This window comes from Microtus oregoni, unplaced genomic scaffold, assembly GCF_018167655.1.
Source record: "Microtus oregoni isolate MIOR12 unplaced genomic scaffold, Mior012 000012F_ref0000307, whole genome shotgun sequence".
Taxonomy (NCBI): Eukaryota; Metazoa; Chordata; class Mammalia; order Rodentia; family Cricetidae; genus Microtus; species Microtus oregoni.
The window spans coordinates 46481565-46502568 of record NW_024543071.1 but is presented as its reverse complement, the minus strand read 5'-3'; the positions used below and the strand labels follow the sequence as shown (position 1 = coordinate 46502568).

The 21004-nt window shown below is 41.0% G+C and overlaps 1 protein-coding gene across 1 annotated transcript; it reads left to right on the top strand.

Annotated features, from left to right (window-relative positions):
• Positions 1-4109: 4109 nt before the first annotated feature.
• On the top strand, positions 4110-5039 carry LOC121454678 (olfactory receptor 10V1). Its single transcript, XM_041662113.1, has one exon. It carries the CDS (start codon positions 4110-4112, stop codon positions 5037-5039), a length of 930 nt encoding a protein of 309 aa, XP_041518047.1.
• The last annotated feature ends 15965 nt before the right edge of the window (positions 5040-21004 follow it).

Below are 21004 nucleotides of genomic sequence, written 5' to 3'. Positions count from 1 at the left end.
CAAATGTATATAATGTATAGGAGCATAAATATGTATTACACACATATAACTGGAATTGCATTACATAATCAAGAAGGCGAGTTGGTTTTTTTTTTTACCTAAATCCACCGAGATTTTCTCTGAAAATTTAGTAAAATAAAGTTTCTTTTAATATACTCTTTCCTCTCTATGATTAAATGCTATCTACACATGAAAAGTGATGGTAACTACAAGGTGGGATTATGCAAAGTATTTGTAAATGGCGTTGTCCCATCGGTCCCATAGAGGAGATTGCATTCTATAATCTTTGAGACCCCTTTGCATCTTGTGACTAATTTTTAAACTGATCCATTATCAATCTTGGACAAATCAAACACTCTCTTCCTCAAAGAAAGAGACTAGGTAGCCTACAGAATTCTCCTTCTACGGGCATCTAAGTTTCTAAAGCCACTCGCCAGTGGACAGGGGTAAAACAGCCAAAGGCAAAGAATTTGTAAGCTGTTCTTCTTGGTTCACGCTGGAGAACAATCTCAAGAAGTAAAAATAAACAATCTTCTTTTTACAAAGAAGAGGCCTCTTGAGAGTTTTTCTGAGTTGTGCCTGTCTCAGAAGAATTTGCCTGATACGTTGTTTTCTTTAAAAATGGTAAGAAGGGAGCTATTTGAAGTGATTATTCCGGACTTAAAAATTTTAGGGAATTGTGTCTTGCACGAGGTGATAGTTAATCAATGCTCTAAATCAACACATCAGAAAACTTTGTATTCCTACCTTCTAATCAGCAACAAGACAGTTTACACTCCTAAGAACTTAGAGATCAGCCACAAAGGGGAAAAAAAATAAAACATTTACTTGAAATCTTATGGTTTTTATACCCTCAACGTCACACAAATAAACCAATGTTTGTTTTAATATAAAATTATTTCCCCCAATTTTTCAAATTAAAAATAATTTTTAAAATGTCCTGTAACTTCAGTTTTCCAGGAACACAGCTTTGTCCCATTTAGATCCTAGAACATAACACATTCCAAGTCAGGGAAGATGTGTGGTCAGTGTCACCCCAAGGCTGATGTGAAGATGGAGTCAGCACTGTTTAGAGTTGTATGCTTTCACGAAGCCCAAGGTTTGGCTCAATAATTTCCCATCATATGGTTAGAAGGCCGTGCTGGAACATTCTGGATCATGTTACAAAGGCTGCATCTAGTTAGCCTCTTCGTCACAAGGGCAAAAGCTCTTGATCTATGTTAATTCTGCTTCCATATGTGACCTAACTCACTGTTTTCCTCATCACCAGCTAGGCGGGGAAATGATGAACTTGAAGCATTTACATAAAAATAACATGGGTGCCGTGCCACCATTATGATGCTTGGGGTTCTGTTTGGTTTAGGGAAGTGCCCTGGGTTATGCAGCATCTTTCAATGATTTTCTTCTCCGTTTCTCTACGCTTTATGAAGAAATGAAATCTATGTAGTCACTGAAATTAATTGCCTTAAAATTAGGAACATTTATGTCTGAAATGGGACTTACTGGGCCTAAGAAGTCTTGAGAGAACATTATAGAGGTCACCACAGAAACCTCTCATCACTAGAGTCCCAGTGAACTGAGTAGTTCATTGTGTATAGATTTGCTTTAATTTCAAGATACCATTCTGATCTTTGAACTAGAATCTTGGCAACCAGGAGGCAGGTGTTTCAAACCCTAGGCACCTAATGAAAATCCTTGGGGCACTGCACAAGCGATCAGGTCCTAGCTCACAGAGGACTGTTTCCTTCATTCCCATTCTGTCGCTCATGAAAGACAAATTAAACCACACCCCATCTCCCTATACCCCAAAACAGCATAGCCTTTAGACAAATACTTTCCTCCTGCTCATTAGAGACGAAGAACAAAGGTTCTTTCTGCTGCATTGTGCGCAGCCCTTACCGGATGAGCCACAGTCTAGGTTATAGCAGTTTCCTGAGTCTGAAGGCACTGTAACCTAATGTTTAGTCCTTAGCTCTATCTTAGCTGTATTTTCCCACAGTGACCACCTAGAGTTCTTCCTAAAGCTGAACTGTACTCAACCACTCAGCAAAGCGACTTAGCAGGTGAAGAGTGAGGCCGTACAATACAACCTAAGAAATGCTGGGTAACCAAATTGATTAAACCATGGTCTTCCTGTGTTATGGGTCTGGAATGTCTGACACTTTCCTTTTCTTTCTTTATCCCTATTTATTTATCTGGAAGAGACAGAAAGACAGTTTACTGACAGAAAAATGTGTTCTTGAGAAGGGAGTGAGCCAGTGAAATGAGGGAACGCACGTGCTCAAGTGCTGGGCCACGCCTCACTTCATTTCCACCTTATTTACATTCTGCCTGCCTCTCCCACCTTCATCTGTCACTTTCTTTCTTAATTTAGAGTTAAGTTCAGCAATGAAGGTCAGCCACCTGGCAGATAAGCACCAGCAGACAAAGGGCACTGGGAAGTCAAGAGAAAGAGTAAGGAAACCCAGAGTGTCAGGGAAAGCAAGCATAGGAAACAGACAGAATGAAGAAAAGCGAGGTTATGCTTCCCTGTGTCACTGGCTTCCTTAATCTCCCATGTGTGTCTTCACCTGTTAGATGGGCTTGGTGCTGACTATGCATGCCTACTGAAATAGTGATATGGATTAGTAAACAAATTCATAATAAAGCATGTTCCATTATGAGCTGTTGACCTCAGAACCGCAGGCCTGATTTGGGAAAACCAAAAAATATAATGAGGAGCTGGGTGGTGGTGGCCCAAGCCTTTAACCCTAACATTCAAGAGGCAGAGGCAGGCAAATCTCTGAGTTCAAGGCCAGCCTGGTCTACAGAGTGAGTTCTAGGACAACCAGGACTACACAGAGAAACACTGTCATGAAAAATCAATATACATATATAGACAACATAATACATAATTATTATTCTATGTATTATATGTTCTGTATCTAATTATGTATGTATATAATTGTGTGTGTGTGTGTGTGTGTGTGTGTGTATGTGTGTGTATATGGTACAGGACATAATGATACAAGAAAAGGCAGTATGATGCCACTTCAACCATAATGTCATCAATAAATTAGAATTTACAATACCCAATTCCATATTTCATGGAAGAAACAGATCCTAGAATTTAAAAAGTGGATGAGCTTTAGACTAAGAAGAGAGAATATTGAAAATGGAAGTGTATGAAGTTGAGTCCAAGACCCAGATTAGAGTAAACCACGTGGTATAAACAAGGATATTTCAGTGTCACCGTGGAATTGGACTAGAAGAGTGAGGTCCAAGAAAGACTTGAATGATTGTCAGATGTATGTGAAGGTTGGAATGTAAGCATTAAAAAGGCAGTCACATTTGCAGAACATTTCACGGAACTAGAGATCATCATGTTAAGAAAAACAAGGCAGACTCAGGGCTGGGATTCAACTTTGTTCTTGCCTAGCAGGTACAAATCTCCAAGACCCCATAAAACGAGGCATGGTGGCCCACACCAGCGCTCCAGCATTCAGAAGGTGGAGGCAGAAGGACAGAAGTCCAGATCAGATTTAGCTCCACAGTGGTTTTGAGGACAGCCTGGGCTACGGAACACCCTTTCTCAACAACAACAAAAATAAAATGAAACAATAAAGGCTCTAGGTTTTGAAATACACAAGAGTTTATGATACAGTCTCATAAAATACCAGTAGCATATAATTCTCTCTAAATGATGACACATATTTGTCTATACAGTCATAACAATTTTTAGTCTAAGTTTCATAGAATCTATATTCTGTTTCTCCATTTTGCAGCTTTGAACTTTAAATTGGTCTTATTCATTGATTTGTTCAGCGCATACTTTGGGGAACTCCTCTACAACAGGAACTGTGGTTCACACTGCACTCAGATGTCAAAGTTCCCAGGACTGAGGATTTCTCAGTCTTTGTTACTGGAGAGGAAGAAAAGAGAGACGAGGAGATGGCAAATGTTTAGGTCATCGGTTCCATGGACTTCTGTGGAATAAACTATGCATGTTGCTGAGGTGCCTTGGAAGGAGCTCTAGCAGTGAATGGAGGTTGAAGCAGGGCATCATACACAGTGAGGAATGCCTTGAGACTCCCGCCGTTTTTCTTTGAGGTAGGCCTTGTACATTCCCCATGGAAACAATAAATAAAACTGCTAATATCCGATTCTTCTTCCGTCCATTCTCACCTGACCCTGGGGTGCAGATGGTGATTTTTGTGGCCTTTTTAGTGATGTACCTGACCAGCCTCAGTGGAAACGCCACAATCGCTGTGGTTGTTCATACTAACCACTCGCTCCACACCCCCATGTACTTTTTCCTGGCTAACTTGGCAGTTCTGGAAATCTTCTACACATCAGCCATTGCACCTCTGGCCTTGGCAAACCTTCTCTCAATGGGCAAAACTCCTGTTTCCATTACTGGTTGTGGCACCCAGATGTTTTTCTTTGTCTTCTTGGGTGGAGCTGATTGTGTCCTGCTTGCAGTCATGGCGTACGACCGGTTTGTCGCAATCTGCTACCCCCTGAGATACACACTTATCATGAGCTGGCCCTTGTGTGTGGAGATGGTGGTGGGGTCGCTGGTCCTGGGATTCTTTCTGTCACTGACACTAACTATTTTAATCTTCCATCTCCCGTTCTGCCACAACAACGAGATCTACCACTTCTACTGTGACATGCCTGCAGTCATGCGCCTGGCTTGTGCAGACACACACGTTCACAGGACCGCCCTGTATATCATCAGCTTCATCGTTCTGAGCATCCCCCTGTCTCTGATCTCCATCTCCTATGTCTTCATCATCACAACCATTTTACAGATCCGGTCTGCTGAAGGGCGACATCGAGCCTTCTCTACCTGCTCTTCCCACATCATAGTGGTCCTCCTGCAGTATGGCTGCACCAGTTTTATATATTTGTCTCCCAGTTCCAGCTACTCTCCTGAGATGGGCCGAATGGTGTCTGTGGTCTACACCTTTATCACACCCATTTTAAACCCTTTGATCTACAGTATGAGGAACAAGGAACTAAAAGACGCTCTAAAGAAGGCCTTGACAAAGTTCTAGGGAGGGTGAACTTGTGATTTATTTTAATCAGGGCACTCTGAAAATGAAATGGAATTCTATTGCTAATTATGAAGGTTCCAGACATACATGGTGCAATCCGTGATTCTGGTACTCAGGAGGCAGAAGCCGACTAAGCTACATAGGAAAATCCTGCCTCAACACAAATAAAACAACTGATTATAATAATAAGATAGTGATGGAATGACACGCATAATTCAGAAATGTCCTCAGCACTTGGAGACACATGGTCTGATTTGACTTCCAGAGAAAATTTATGCTTCTGTCTTTCTGAAAACAAAGCTATATCACATAAAGCAATATTATGCCCTGGACATGAATGGAGAGAGGCAAAGCAAGATTCGTAGGGCAGCTATTACATACCAGGCACTTTGTATGGATTAACTCATGTATACCATGCTAATTTTTCAGGGGAAAAAAATTGCAAGTAGCTAAAAAAAAATGATATCTCCAAGATGAGAACACAGTATCTACAAATCTAAAGGCTAAACTCTCTATGTGATGTTCTTATAATTTGGGCTTGCTTTGCCAATAGGACCATATGTAAATGCAGACAAGCTTCGCCATCTCTGTGGGCTCAAGTTTGCTTATTGTACAACTATGTACTTAATGGAAAAAATTAAAAATTAAATAATAGTAACAAATAATGATAAAAGCAACATGTAGGAGAATTTTTTTGTATATTTTCTTGTTATTAATAAAAGTGAAAACTCAAAAAGGGGCTCAGAACTTTTAAAGAGATTTCCAATAATGAAAAAGTGCAAAAAGGGGAAAGTTGTTTAATTTAATAAGTGAAAATAATGGGAATGATGAAAGCGAGCATCACTGAATCTTACAATTTTTGAGAATTTCTTCTTTTCTTCTTTTCTTCTTCTCTTCCTCTTGGAGATGGAGAGATGGCTCAGTGGATAAGAACACCTCTTGTTCTTGCAGAGGACCTGTGTTCAGTTCCCAGCACCCACATGGTTGTTCATTGCCATCTCTAACTCCGGTTCTAGGAAAGATGATGCCCTCTTCTGACCTCCTCAGGCACTGAACACATGTGGTACACATACATGCATACAGGCAAAACACTCAAACACATAGTATGAATCAAAAAGAGTTTCTCCTTCTGGACAGTCTTCAGGATCCGCTCTGGTTCTCAGTAGGAGTCATCACTACCTTGTAAGATGGACCATCCCTTACAAGACAACTCAAGTTGTTAAACTGCATCTCAGGCTAAGGTCTGTCTATGACTCACATCCTTCTCCTGGTCCTTTTGTTTCTCCTCTCTAGAGGTCACTTCTATCTGAAAGTTCAAACATATTGTGACAGATTTTGTATTTTATTTTACACCATAACACAAAATCAACTCATGATTTAGGAGTGTAACTTAGTTGGAAGAATCCCTGTCTGGCAAATAGGAAGCTTGATCCCCAGCACTACAGCTATATGGTTCATGCCTATAATCCTAGTTCTTGAGAGGTGGAGACAGGAGAATCAGGAGAGCAAGCTCATCCTCTGTTCCAAAGAGAGTTCAAAACTTACCTGGGTCAAACCCTGTCTCAACACCCCCAGAAAAGAGTGAAAAAGAAAAGTAACACGAGGAAGAGGAGGGTACGAAGTATGAGAGAGGACCATGGTCAAAGTATATTATATACTTATATGAAAATATCTTTATGACATCTAGTACTGTCTACAGTGGATACTAATTTTTAAAAGAGCAACTTGGAGCTGGTGATACATTTCAGTTAGTAAAATGCAGGACCTTAGATTTCCAGTCCCAAAACCCGGCAGAGCAGTGTGCCTTTGTGATCCGAGCACTTGGACAACAAAGACAGGAGGATCCCAAGGGCTCTCTGGCAAACCAGCCAAGCTAATTGGTTAGTCTCAGATCCCAATAAGAAACTTTACCTCAAAAGTCGAGATGAAAGATTCCAGAGGAATAATAGCTGACTTCTGGCCTCTCCATGTATACACATGCTCATATGCCTGCACATATGTGCACACACACGTGCGTGGTAGGGGAATTTAATTCAAAATGGATTAAAGACTGAGGGCTGGAAAGATGCTTCAAAGGTTAAGAGCACTAGTCCTTCAAGAGGACCACAGTTCAGTTCCCAGCACCCATGTTCAGTGACTTACAAAAGCCTTTAGCTCCAGTTGAAAGGGATCCAAGGTGTTTCTCTGGTATCTGTGAGTACCTCTACATATATATGTACAGACATACATGTCCACACACACACATACATGAACAGAGATAAAATAATTTAAAAATCCTTAAAATTGATTTAAGACTTAAACATTAGATCCAAATTCTAAAATGCCTACAAAAAACATAAAAGGAACTATTCCAGATGTTGGTTTGGGCAATTGAATCAAGGGATGACACCAAATATAAGAGCCACAAAGCAAAAATAGGTTAAAAGGCAGCATCAAGCTAAAAGGCTTATGTATAACAGAGTGAAAAATGGCACAAAATAGGATACTATGTTTGAAAATTACACATCAGAAAAAGGGTTAATCTCCAAAACATGTATAGAACTCACACAACTCACTACTGAACATCTTAAAAATTAAATATTTAATCTAAAAATGACCTAAGAAGATGAATGAAAATTTCTCTCAGAAGACATACAAATAGCCAACAAGTATATAAGAAGATGTTCAGTGTCATAAATCATTAAGGATTTTGTAAATCAAAACCACAATACAGGACCTCAACCATGTTAAGATAGCTACTATCAAAAACAAAGATACTAAACTAATAATAATAAATAAACAAAAAATAGTACTGGAGAGATGACTTGGCAGGTAAAAACATTGGCTGCTCTTCAGAGGACCCTGGTTCTGTTCTAGCACCTACATGGTGGTTCACAACCTTCTGTTAACTTCAGTTCCAGGGGATCCAATACTCTCTCTCACTGCTTCAGGCATAGCACATACATGGCACACATATATAAATACATGAAGACAAAATACCAAGTATATAAAATAAATAAATTCATTTGTCTTTTAAAAGAAACTAAAGACAATACTCTTGTCAAAGATGCAAAGAGTTATAAACACCTAACACAATGTTGGGAAAGCAAAATGATGGAGCCACTGTTGAAACACTATATACCTAGGCAGTGGTGGTGCACACCTTTAATCCCAGCAGTCAGAAGGCAGAGGCAGGTGGATCTCTGTGAGTTTGGGGCCAACCTGATCTACCAAGTGGGTTCCAGGACAGTCGGAGCTATCATACACTACAAAGCAAGATTTAATTCAGGCAGCACAAAAGAAAGGGGCAAGGGGAGCGGACTGAACAGACTTGGGAGCTGAACTTCAACCAAATGTCATCTTAAGCAAGTATTTAAGCACAAAAATCACAAACATTTGTTGCCAAGTTAGTTATAATTTTCATCCATCAGAATTAAAAAAAAAAAAAAACAGGGCCTTTCCTTAAGTGTTCTATCATTGTCAACCAACATACAATGCAAGCCTTTCAGTCCAACCAATCAGATTCTTCTGATCCTTCTGTAGTTAGGAACAGCCATACTGTTTCCAGAGAACTACAGGTGCATAACAACTATTTCCATGGTTTAGGGAGGAGGTGGGTCACCTGCTGGACAGTTCCCAGATCCCCTAGGGCTTGGGAACCTGAACTTTGTTTCACCCTGCAGGTAAAATGGAGTCTCAAGTCAAATGTTAGCACTTAGGACAAAATGCTTTTGCCTGTTCCCAACGTTGCCAAGCAACATGGATATCCCACTTATTAGTATTTATTATAAATAATTGGAATTAGCCAGGTGTGATGACACACGCCTTTAATTCCAGCCCCTGGGAGGAAGACGCAGGTAGATCTCTGTGAGTTTGACACCAGCCTGGTCTACAAAGTGAGCTGCAGGACAGCTAGGGCTGTTACACAGAGAACCCCTGTCTCAAAAAAAACCAAACGAAAAGGAATCTTTGGAATCATGTTCAGGAAGAGACATTGGTACCCAGGCTTCTTGACAGCACTCCTGACAGGAGCTGAGACGAGGAAACAACTCAGATGCCCATCGAAATGACTACATGACAAAAATGTGGAAAACACATATAATGAAATATCACTTATTCTTTAAAAGGAAAAAATGGGCAGCATTATGATTTCATTGTGAGGGTGATACACTCACAAAATGAGCCAATCACAAAATGACAACTGCTTCATAATTCTATTTATATGAGATTCCAAACATTCAAACTCATAAAAGTTAGAAGCATGGATACCAAGACAAGGTGGAAACATAAGTTGAGAAACTGCTAATTAATAGGTGTAGTGATTAAGGGAGAAATGTCCCCCACAGGCTTATGTGTCTGAGCACCCGGTCCCTAGTTGGTGGTGGTAGTTGGAGAGGTGGTAAGACTTTAGAGTTGCTAGCCTCATCCCACTTCCAGTTCACTTTCTCTGCTTCCTGTCTCCATTGAAAATATCATCTCTCCACTTACATAGATCTAATCTACATGGGAAGTAGAAAAAGATAAGATCTCCTGAGTAAATTGGGAACTTGGGGACCTTGGGGGAGGGTTGAAGGGGGACGGGGAGAGGCAGGGGAGCAGAGAAAAATGTTGAGCTCAATAAAAAAATCAATAAAAAAGTTTTAAAGTCTGTAATATATATATATGTGTGTGTGTGTGTGTGTGTGTGTGTGTGTGCAATCTCTATATATTGTGTTATATATATACTTATATATACACATAATTTATATTTAACAAAAATGGTTTAACAAAAAAAAGCTGGACGCACCATCTTCCTCTCTTTCTCTGCACACTGACTTCCCAGGCCTGAGCACGCCCCCTCTGTTACTCCTAAGGGGTGGGGGTGGGGGGTTGAAAATATCATCTCTCTGGCTTGCTGCTTGCTGCTGTGCCTCCCCACCATGATGGACTCTTATCTCTCTGAAACCAACAACCAAAACAAACCCTCTTGGCCATGGATTTTATCACAGCAGAGGAAAAGAAATGAAAATTAATACAACAAACATAAAGGCTTCAGGTGTGCAAGTAAGTTCAAGAAATCTCAGCAAAATTCTTCCTGTAGCTGTAGTGTGCACCTACAAATCTGTTGAGTGGATGAATCTTAAGTCAATCATTCTTATAAAAAATTATATTAGAAATAATTGGACAGAAAACTTGTTCAAAGAGCAAAGGCATTATGACTATATCTAAAAGAATGTCTTTTGAGCCATTACTCCAATATTTGAAAACTGGCATTCTTTATTTACACGAATGTATTTCTTGTCTCCAGTTATTATTTGAGTTCTTCATATTCAAGTTAATTTAAAACAAATTCAACTCTCTTCCATTTCACAAATATACCTAAATGCCACAAACTTTAATGTGGAAGATTAATATATTAGGCTTGTATATGTATCCCTAAATATCATTGCTTCATATAAGACTCAGGGTAACAGATCAGGTAAGTGGATAATTATTGCCTTTTTTTAAATATTTATTTATGTATTTATTTATTTATTTATTTATTATGTATACAATATTCTGTCTGTGTGTATGCCTGAAGGCCAGAAGAGGGCACCAGACCTCATTACAGATGGTTGTGAGCCACCATGTGGTTGCTGGGAATTGAACTCAGGACCTTTGGAAGAGCAGGCAATTCTCTTAACCTCTGAGCCATCTCTCCAGCCCTAATTATTGCCTTTTGATATGGGTCTCATGACAAATCTCTTGCCCTGATGTAAACATTCAAAACTACTGCTTCCTTTCTGTTTTGGTGTCCATGTTTTAAAACTATTTTCCTTTGTCTGAAAGGTTATTCCCTATTAACTATTCTTCATATGAAAGCACAAAGGACTCTGAATAGCTAATGCAATAATAATCAAGAAGAACAATGCTGAAAGAATATAACAATGCCTGACCTCAAGAATTATACTACAGAGCTGTAGTATAATTATACATATATAATTATATCAATTATATATGATATAAGGGTTCATGCCGCTGTGTGTTGATTTGGAACTGAATGGCTGTGGGACTAAGTGGGACAGAAACTTACAACTACAAATGACACCCAATGTTCAGCAACTACATCCACATAAAACCTGAGAGAAGCCGGGCAGTGGTGGCGCACGCCTTTAATCCCAGCACTCGGGAGGCAGAGACAGGCGGATCTCTGTGAGTTCGAGGCCAGCCTGGTCTACAAGAGCTAGTTCCGGGACCGGCACCAGAGCTACAGAGAAACCCTGTCTCGAAAAACCAAAAAAAAAAAAAAAAAAAAAAAAAAAAACAACAACAAAAACTGAGAGAACTTGGGAAGGATTCTAGGCAAAAAAAAGAACAAAGTCAAGTACGACTTCTTGGTAGTAGTATTTTCTTGGGTGGGGTCTATTTGCTAGAGGCAAACAGAGGTATGGTTCCTTTAAGAGAGGCTTCCTGACTCAGCATTAGTAGCAAAAACCATATGGTTCTTTTAAGAAGCCCTGTTACCAAACACTCAAATGGTGTTTATAATCATCAGTGCAATGCTTCTTGTTGTTGACATGGACCTAGAAATAAATATGACTTCTGCCAGTAACTATGCCAAGAAGCTAGACTCCCAGGAAACCAAGGAATGGGGCAGAACCAGCCACCAAAGCTGCAACATTAATCCTAGCCATGCTGCTAAAAAGATTAAAGACTCATGTGGTCAGAAAAAGATAGAGATATTCAATAGGCAGATTAAAATGAAAAAACTCTCTAAACGGTTTACAGCATGTTTTAAAATATATGTAGGCTTGGGAGAGAAAAGTAAAAGGATAAAGTCCTTAAAAAGGAAACAGAGTAGCCGGGCAGTGGTGGCACACACCTTTAATCCCAGCACCTGGAAGGCAAAGGCAGGCGGATCTCTGTGAGTTCGAGGCCAGCCTGGTCTACCAGAGCTAGTTCCAGGACAGGCTCTAAAACTACAATGAAACCCTGTCTCAAAAAACAAACTAAAAAAAAAAAATCAGTCATGTAAAGTTGAAAAATACAGAAAGTCTAGATACTGTATGTTATTGAATTGCCTTTGAATTGTTTGACTGCTGAGGAAGGAGCAACAACTGCTAAAAGACATTTGATTACAAATGCTTCTGGATTAAACCAACCTATATATTTTTAAAATATCTTGACCTCAAAATTTAAGTCAAAAGACATGTTACTTTGGGAAAGAGACTCTGCTTTTATTTCCACAGGAAATAAGAGGCTGTGGATTCATTCTGGGTTAAGAAAAATCAGATTTGGCCAAGGAAGATTCCCTGAAAGATCTCCAATAGTAGTGGGTGACCCAGATGATCTAATGTTTCAGAAGATCTGTGGAAGTTTCCTCTAAGTTCTACATCAGAACAGCTTCAAGGTAACTGATTGAGGTGATCCACCTCGGAAAACTCCAGTCAAGATTTAACCATAATCCTAAATTTTCTCAGGGTCTCTCAAAGATTGCCAATGCCCCAATAATCAGGAAGTAGCCTAGAAAACTATGCCCACATTCCCAAAACATAGATTATGGATGTTTGTCTTTGTTTAAAGTGTTGTTTACAAGTTGTTATGGATAATTGTCAGGAAAAAAAGCTAAACAAAGGAAATTAGATTCAAGATTCTTGTTTTCAAAAGGGAAAATGCTCTGGGATAATACTCGTGTCACAGTAAAGATTCGTTACTCATATTGGTTATTATTTTGTTTATTTTTATTTTTTTGTTTTTTCAAGACAAGGTTCTCTGTAGCTTTGGAGCCTGTCCTAGAACTAGCCTCGAACTCACAAAAATTTGCCTGCCTCTGCCTCCCGAGGGCTGGGATTAAAGGCATCTCTCACCAACTGCCCAGCTTCATATTGGTTTAATAAAATGCTGATAGTCCACTAGCCAGGCAGGAAGTAGAATTGGAGCAACCAGACTAGGAGAATTCTGGGAAGAAGAAAGGCAAAAACACAGCTGCATGCCAGACACAGTGGAAATAAGATGAGAATACCATACTAAGAAAAGGTACCAAGCCATGTGGCTAAACATAGATAAGAATTTGGGGTTACACACACTGAGACAATGCGAATGTTCTATTGGGAACTCACCAAGGCCAGCTGGCCTAGATCTGAAAAAGCCTGGGATAAAACCAGACTCGCTGAACATAGCGAACAATGAGGACTACTGAAAACTCAAGAACAATGGCAATGGGTTTTTGATCCTACTGCACGTACTGGCTTTGTGGGAGCCTAGGCAGTTTGGATGCTCACCTTACTAGACCTGGATGGAGGTGGGGGTTCCTTGGACTTCCCATAGGGCAGGGAACCCTGATTGCTCTTTGGGCTGACGAGGGAGGGGGACTTGATTGGGGAAGGGAGAGGGAAATGGGAGGCGGTGGCGGGGAAGAGACAGAAATCTTTAATAAATAAATAAATTTAAAAAAAGAATTTGGGGTTATTTTAAGTTGTAAGAGCTAATTAGTAATAAAGCTGAGCAATAGGCCAAACAGTTTATAATGATATAAGCCTCTGTATACTTATTTGGACCCGAATGGCTGCAAGACCAGGCAGGACAAAAACTTCTGTCTACAAATTCTAATTCTTAAACAACAACAACAAAAATATATAAGGTTTCTTGATTTCAGTTGCCCACAAGGGGCAAATTAATTTAATTTCTTCATGGTGATGAGCTTGGTAGTTTGACTCAGTTAAAAGTGTGACCTGAACAATATAAGTTCATTTTCAGAATTGTATTTTTAATTTAATTAATTTTTATATGTGTAGGTGTTTTGCCTGCATGCAAATCTGTGTACCACATGCATGCAGTGTCCATGGAGGCCAGAAGAGGGCATCAGATCCTCTTGGACTGTTTATGACCAACCTTGTGGATGCTGGGACTGGATCCTGGATACTCTGGAAGAGTAGTCAGTTTTCTTGACCACTGAGGCATCTCTGCAAGCCCCATCTTCACAACTGCTAACATTAAACATGATTAAAAACACTATCTCTTACCTCTTATCAGCTGTAGTTCCCAGTGTCAACACTAACACTTTGTTTCTTAAAATACATTTTTCTTTTGTTTAGAAAACCTAATATATCATATTCATGGGGGACGAAGACCAAACTAGAGAGACCAGCTAACTCTATTTCCATCTTCCTGAAAATCCAGATGTTTGCCTTTGTGAGCTTCCTGCTAATGTACACTGGCAGTATCACTTGAAGTATCAGTCTCTCAGCGTCTGGGCTGAGTGACAGTTCCACACTCTTATGTATTCCTTTCTGGTCAACATGGCAGTTCTTAAACTCTTTCACTCTTTCACTGGTGTTCCTCAAGCTTTGGTCAACCTCCTGACCGTGAGAATACTGTCTTTCTCTTCCAGACCTAGGTGATAAATGATGTACATCTTCTCACTGCTTCTTTGGGGACTTGCTCTTGGAATCCAGTCATTACTCTGCAAATCAATTTGGGGACCACAAGAAATACCCACAGCCGAGTGCCTCATCTGACACCCTCAGATCTCCCAACTGGCAGATTACACCAACTTCTTAATACTTCAAACTTCAAGCAATTCCTTCTCCTAACAACCGACTGACTCAGCTTCCAGGAAGCACCAGCAAATGACTCATGTTGTGGAGATGAGAAGCTCCCGTGGCATCATGGTCAAGTTTTAGATTCATTAGTAAAATCATTGTTTTCATCCACTGAATCCAGGATGGTGTGTTGTACACATTAGATAAAGGCAATAGTTCCCAGAGTTAAACATCAAAGTTATACAATGGGTGTTTTAGTTAGCGTTTCTGTTGCTGTGAAGAGATATCATGACCAAGGCAACTCATAAAGGAAAACATTTCACCGGGGCTGACTTACAAATCAGACGTTTAGTCCATTGTTGTCATGGCAAGAAACATGGTGGCCTGCAGTCAGATGTGGTGCTGGAGAGGTAGCTGAGAGTTCTGCACCTTGACCTGCAGGCAGTAGAAGGAAACTGTGCCACACGGGGCAAAGCATATGAAGCCTCAAAGCCCATAGCCACATTAACACACTTCCTCCAGCAAGGTCACACCTCCTAATAGTGCCACTGTCTATAGGCCTATGAAGATCATTTTCTTTCAAACCACCACAATAGGCAACCTAATTCAGTAGGAAAGAAACGCAATGCTAGATAAATACCAAAATTCACTTTGAATATAACAATGACTTATATGTACCATTTGCTATAGGCTGAAAAAAATAGCTCCTCAAAACTATCCAGATCCTAATTCCAAGAACTTTGATTACATTACTGCAAGGGGGTGTTGAGGAGGGGGTCCCTGCAAGCTCTACTGCTGGCATAGAAATGAACCACAAGAGGCAAGAAGGAAACTTGGTTCAGCACAACTGACTTAGCAAAAATGGTTCAGCCCTCAGCAGTTTATTTTTACATATCTAAACACAGTAAAACTTTGGGAACAAATTTCCTCATGACAATTATTACAGGAAAACTTAGGGCATGACTACATTGAAACTCCTTGGCAATGGATATGTCTTTTGCAAAGCACCTGCGACCTCTTTCTAAAAGAAACAGCACTCAAGATAGGGGTCTAAGGAGGAAAGGTTTGTAGCAAAACTAATAGTAAACTCTTTTGCAAAGTACATGGGACCTCTTTTACAAGAATGGACTCTGAGAAGCAATGCTCAGGAGTCTGGGGGTTGGTGAAGCTTTGCTCTGCAGGATGCCTTTTACATGTTCAAACATAAAAAAATCAGCTTTAACTGACTTGTGCACACCACAAACATAATCTATACTTCTATTAATGCAGATATGTAAGCTATTTTTAAAGATTTACGTGTTTTCAGAGCAAGGGGACCAAATACCAATGAAAATGGGTGACTTGGGTGATGCAGCATCTCAGAGTGTCTCTGTTACAGTTTTCTCAGAGTTCTGAATCCCAAACAGCTTCAAGGCTGCTGGCTGAGATGGTCCGGTCTCACACACTACTCCAGCCAAGACTTCACATAAGCCTTATACTTTCTCGTTGCATAGAGATTGGACAACAAATACTACAGCTACCTGTCCCAGGACTTGATGATTATCCCAATTTTCCCAGGGTCTCCTAAAGAAGCCAGCACTCCTAGACAACAGGAAGCAGTCAGGAGAACACAACGCCCACATTCCCAAGAGGTAGGGTGGATGGCTTTTGGTCCTTTGATGAGTTATAGTTATAGATATTTGTAATCACTTAGGGAGGGGTTGATTACAAGTTGTTATTAGTCATGGTCAGGAAAAAAACCTAAACAAAGGAGTTAGATAAAAGTATGTCTTTCTGAAGGAAAGGGGGATAAAACTGAAAAGCTTCTGTAAAGCAAAGAACATGGTCAACAAGACAAAACGACAGCCTACAGAATGGGAAAAAAATCTTCACTAGTCCCACATAAGACAAAGGTCTGATCTCCAATATATACAAAGGGGGATATACTATAAAAATAATATCTGGAGGCATCATAATCCCTGACTTTAAATTCTACTACAGAGCTACAGTACTGAAAACAGCCTGGTACTGGCATAAGAGTAGACAAGTGGACCAATGGAACCGAACAGAAGACCTGGATATCAATACACACATCTTCAAACACCTGATATTTGATAAAGAAGCAAAAAATATCAAATGGAAAAAAAAGAAAGCATATTTAACAAGTAGTGCTGGCATAACTGGATATCAACATGTAGAAAAATGAAAATAGACCCATATCTATCACCATGCACAAAACTCAAGTCCAAATGGATCAAAGACCTCAACACAAAACCAGCCACATTGAACCTTATAGAAGAGAAAGTAGGAAGTACACTTGAACACATTGGCATAGGGAACCACTTCCTAAATATAACCCCAGCAACACAGACACTGAGAGAAACAATTAATAAATGGGACCTCCTAAAACTGAAAAGCTTCTGTAAAGCAAAGAACATGGTCAACAAGACAAAACGACAGCCTACAGAATGGGAAAAAATCTTCACTAGTCCCACATAAGACAAAGGTCTGATCTCCAATATATACAAAGAACTCAAGAAATTGGACACCAAAAAATCACATAATCCAATTAAAAAAAAATGGAGTACAGACCTAAACAGAGAACTCTCAACAAAGGAATCTAAAATGGCTGAAAGACACTTAAGGAAATGTTCAACATCCTTAGTCATCAGAGAAATGCAAATCAAAACAACTCTGAGATTCCATCTTATACCCATAAAAATGACCAAGATCAAAAACACTGATGACAACCTATGCTGGAGAGATTGTGGGGAAAAGGGAACACTTCTGCATTGCTGGTGGGAATGCAAGTGGTACAACCCCTTTGGATGTCAATGTGTCTCAGAAAATTAGGAAACAACCTTTCTCAAGACCCAATAATACCACTTTCAGGTATATATCAAAGGATGCTCAATCATGCCACAAGGACATATGCTCAACTATGTTCATAGCAGCTTTGTTTGTCATAGCCAGAACCTGGGAACAACCTAAATGCCCCTCGATCGAACAATGGACAAGAAAAATGTGGTACATTTATACAATGGAGTACTACATAGCAGAAAAAATAACAACAGCTTGAATTTTGCAGGAAAATGGATGGAGCTAGAAAACATCATTTTGAGTGAGGTAACCCAGACACAGAAAGACAATTATCACATGTACTCACTCATAGGTAGTTTTTAAACATAAAGCGAAGAAAGCCAGCCTACAAACTACAATCCCAGAGAACTTAGACAACAATGAGGACACTAAGAGAGACTTACATAGATATAATCTACATGGGAAGTAAAGTAGAAAAAGACAAGATCTCCTGAGGGGGCAGAGAAAAATGTAGAGCTCAATAAATATCAATAAAATAAATTTTTTTAAAAAAAGTCTTTGTCATTATTTGGGAGCTGATGGTCCAAAGAACTACTCAATATGCTCATTGTCTCTTTTCTGTAAACCTGCTTTGCAACAACTTATGATTTTACTCTTTAAAAGGTCCCAAGAAATGGATGTGGGGCTGCTCTCCTTAACCAGACAGCCAGCTTTTGGATGCACCCCAGTAAAATCAAGCTTCAAGTCTGGCTCAAGATTGTGATAATAATCTTATTCTTGGAATTAGCACTTCTCTAAGCTCTTCCTCACTTTCCCACTAAATAGTAATAATAAAGAGCATTTCATCCCTTCCCCATAGGATGAGCAGTTAATGCCACACAGTCCATTATCCTATTTTTTCTTATGGCCTTTCGAGACAAGGTTTCTCTGTAGCTTTGGAGCTTGTCCTGGAGGTCAGAAGAGGGCATCCAATCTCCTGGACGGAAGTTACAGTTGTGACCCACTTGTAGGTACTGAGATTTGAACCCAAGTCCCTGGAAGACTACGCAGTGCTCTTAAATGCTGACCATCTCTCTAAACACTGAATATTGTTTTTAAGACAGTGCTATTATGTAGTTTTGCTCGGCCTAGGTCTCATTACATAGAGCTGGCCTCAAACACACAGGATCCACTTGCCTCAGCTGCCTGAGTTCTGAGAGTAAATGTATGTGACACCACATCCAACTGTTTTACAAGTTTTTAAAATGCATGATATATGTATATAACAAATAGGATTACCTTTAAAAACTGGAGAAAATGTAAATCTAAAGGAAGTTGGTATTGCTGTGAGGTATCCACCAAAGACTACTTAGACATAGGTTTAAGTTAATAGTAGGTCTTTATTATTATTATTTTGGTTTTTAGAGACAGGGTTTCCTCTGTGGCTTTGGAGCCTGTCCTAGAACTAGCCCTAGTAGACCAGGCTGGCCTTGAACTCACAGAGATCCTCCTGCCTCTGCCTCCCAAGTGCTGGGATTGAAGGCGTGTGCCACCACTGCCCAGCTCTAGTAGGTCTTTATTAGATGGCCTGGAACTACAATGGGTATTCCAGGGCCCCAGTGCTGTACTGAGCCTCTCAAGGTGAGCTTACAAGCACAGAAACCGTACCGAATTGACACACCTTAGCAAGTACAGTTAGTCAGAAGCCAAACTACAGCAACCTAAAAGCAAGGTCAGTACATCTAGGGACCTAATTCATCAAGGTCCCAGTCTATGGGACCTTGATGAATTAGGTCTTTGTTCTCTCTCTCTCTCTCTCTCTCTCTCTCTCTCTCTCTCTCTCTCTGTGTGTGTGTGTGTGTGTGTGTGTGTGTGTGTGTCTGCAGGTATGTATGTGCCTACATACATGCTGGGCTTCAAGGCCTAAATAGAGTTTCTATTATATCATTAGTTGTGCTAAGGTCTGCCGGCCCGTAACAGTATGGTGATGTCTGACACCCTTTCTCGGCTTGATTTTTTTTTTTTAAAGGCAGGGTCTATCTCATGTAGCCCAGATGGCATGACCTGCAAAACTTCACTAAAATATTCTTTACTCCTGAAGCTCTTGCCTCCATTGCCTCTATCTTGTTCTGAGTTCTGGAATTATGGATGGGCAACCTCCATACTTGGCCTCTTCTCAGCTCTTTTTGTGACAAGGCCTACGCGTGTGTCCCTGGGTTGCCCTGAAACTCAATTACTTAAAGCAGACTGGCCTTGAACCTACAGAACTACACTGCCTCTGCTACCAAAGGCTGGGATTAAAGGTGTGCACCACCACACCCAGTGAAGTAGATATAATTATACCCATTTTACAAAAGAATACCCCAAGGGTCAGGTGTTTAGAAAAAACGTACCCAGTATCTCACAGCAGTGAAAAGACTGCTGCTGTTTCCCACCCAGAACGTTTATTTTCAAACCCAATGCGTGTAGTAAACCAGTTGATTTGCAGTCACAGTAATATGTTAAAGAATTTACAGTGCACCATTCCCAGGTGAGGCTGTATTTAAGACACCCAGAGTCAGGAGGTCATGCAGACCTTTAATCCCAGCACTTGGGAGGCAGGAGGCAGAGATTATAGGGATCTGTGAGGTCGAGGTCAGTCTGGTCTAAGCAAGAGCCAGGGCAGCCAGAGGGAGAGGGAGGGAGGAAAGCGGAGGGGACGGAGATTGGAGAGAGGGGAGAGAGGGAGAATCGAGAGAGAAAGGAGAGAGAGAGAGGCGAGAAAGGAGAAAGGAGAGAAAAGAGAGGGAGAGGGAAGAAAGAGCAGAGAGAAGGAAAGAGAAAGTAGAGAGAGAGCGAAGAGAGAGAAGAGGTGACAGAGACAGAGAGAAAAGAGAGAGGAGAAGAGAAAGGAAGAAAAAAAAAAAAACCCAGTCACTTGAGGTGGGGGAGGAGAGGTTGAGCCAGAGCAACACCAGAAACGCTAGGGCCAAACAAAACCAAAGCACCAGACGTCTAGAACAGGCTTGCAAGCTGGACAAACTCCAAGGAAGTGGCTGTCGCCCTACTGGGCATCCAGGCTTGCAGACCTAGGCGCGGTGACTCCAACCGCCTTTTCGCTTCCCTCCGGCCAGAAGTGCCTGGTGAGTAAAATCCCCCTAAATAACCCTCCTTAAATGTATCCCCGGCATTTTTCTAAGAAAACAGGCGCCGTGAACACTTTGACCCCTTATCAATCACAGCCTCGGCCCGCTGATTCAGGAGCCAGCAACCTTTCCCCTCCCAAGATCACTGACTTTCCATAATTATTCCCCGTCCCCGGCTAAACCAAGGCACCCAGATAAGGACGCTAAGCGTTAAAGAAAACCGCCCAAGAATCCGGGATTTCCTCAACCGAGAAGCTTCAGGGACGAATCCTGTGACAATCACAAGGCTTTTCTCCGCCCAGGCACTGACGGCAACCTCGTGACTCAGAGCACAGCGCCTCCGGGAGCACGAAGGCGGAGCGGCAAGCCCAGGCTCCCTAGGTCAGCCCAGACAGCCCGCGCGTGCGCAGTGCCTAGCCTCGGGATTTCCTTCCCGCCGCTCACACAGGGAAGCCAAACGCCAAATCTGTCCCCACGTAGCCGCCGCCGCCTGGGCGCCCGCCCACTCCCAGGCGCGCCTGCGCACGTCCCCACGCACGCTCCGGCGTACGGCGGCGGCCAGGGGTCGCGAGCCGGTGGAAGA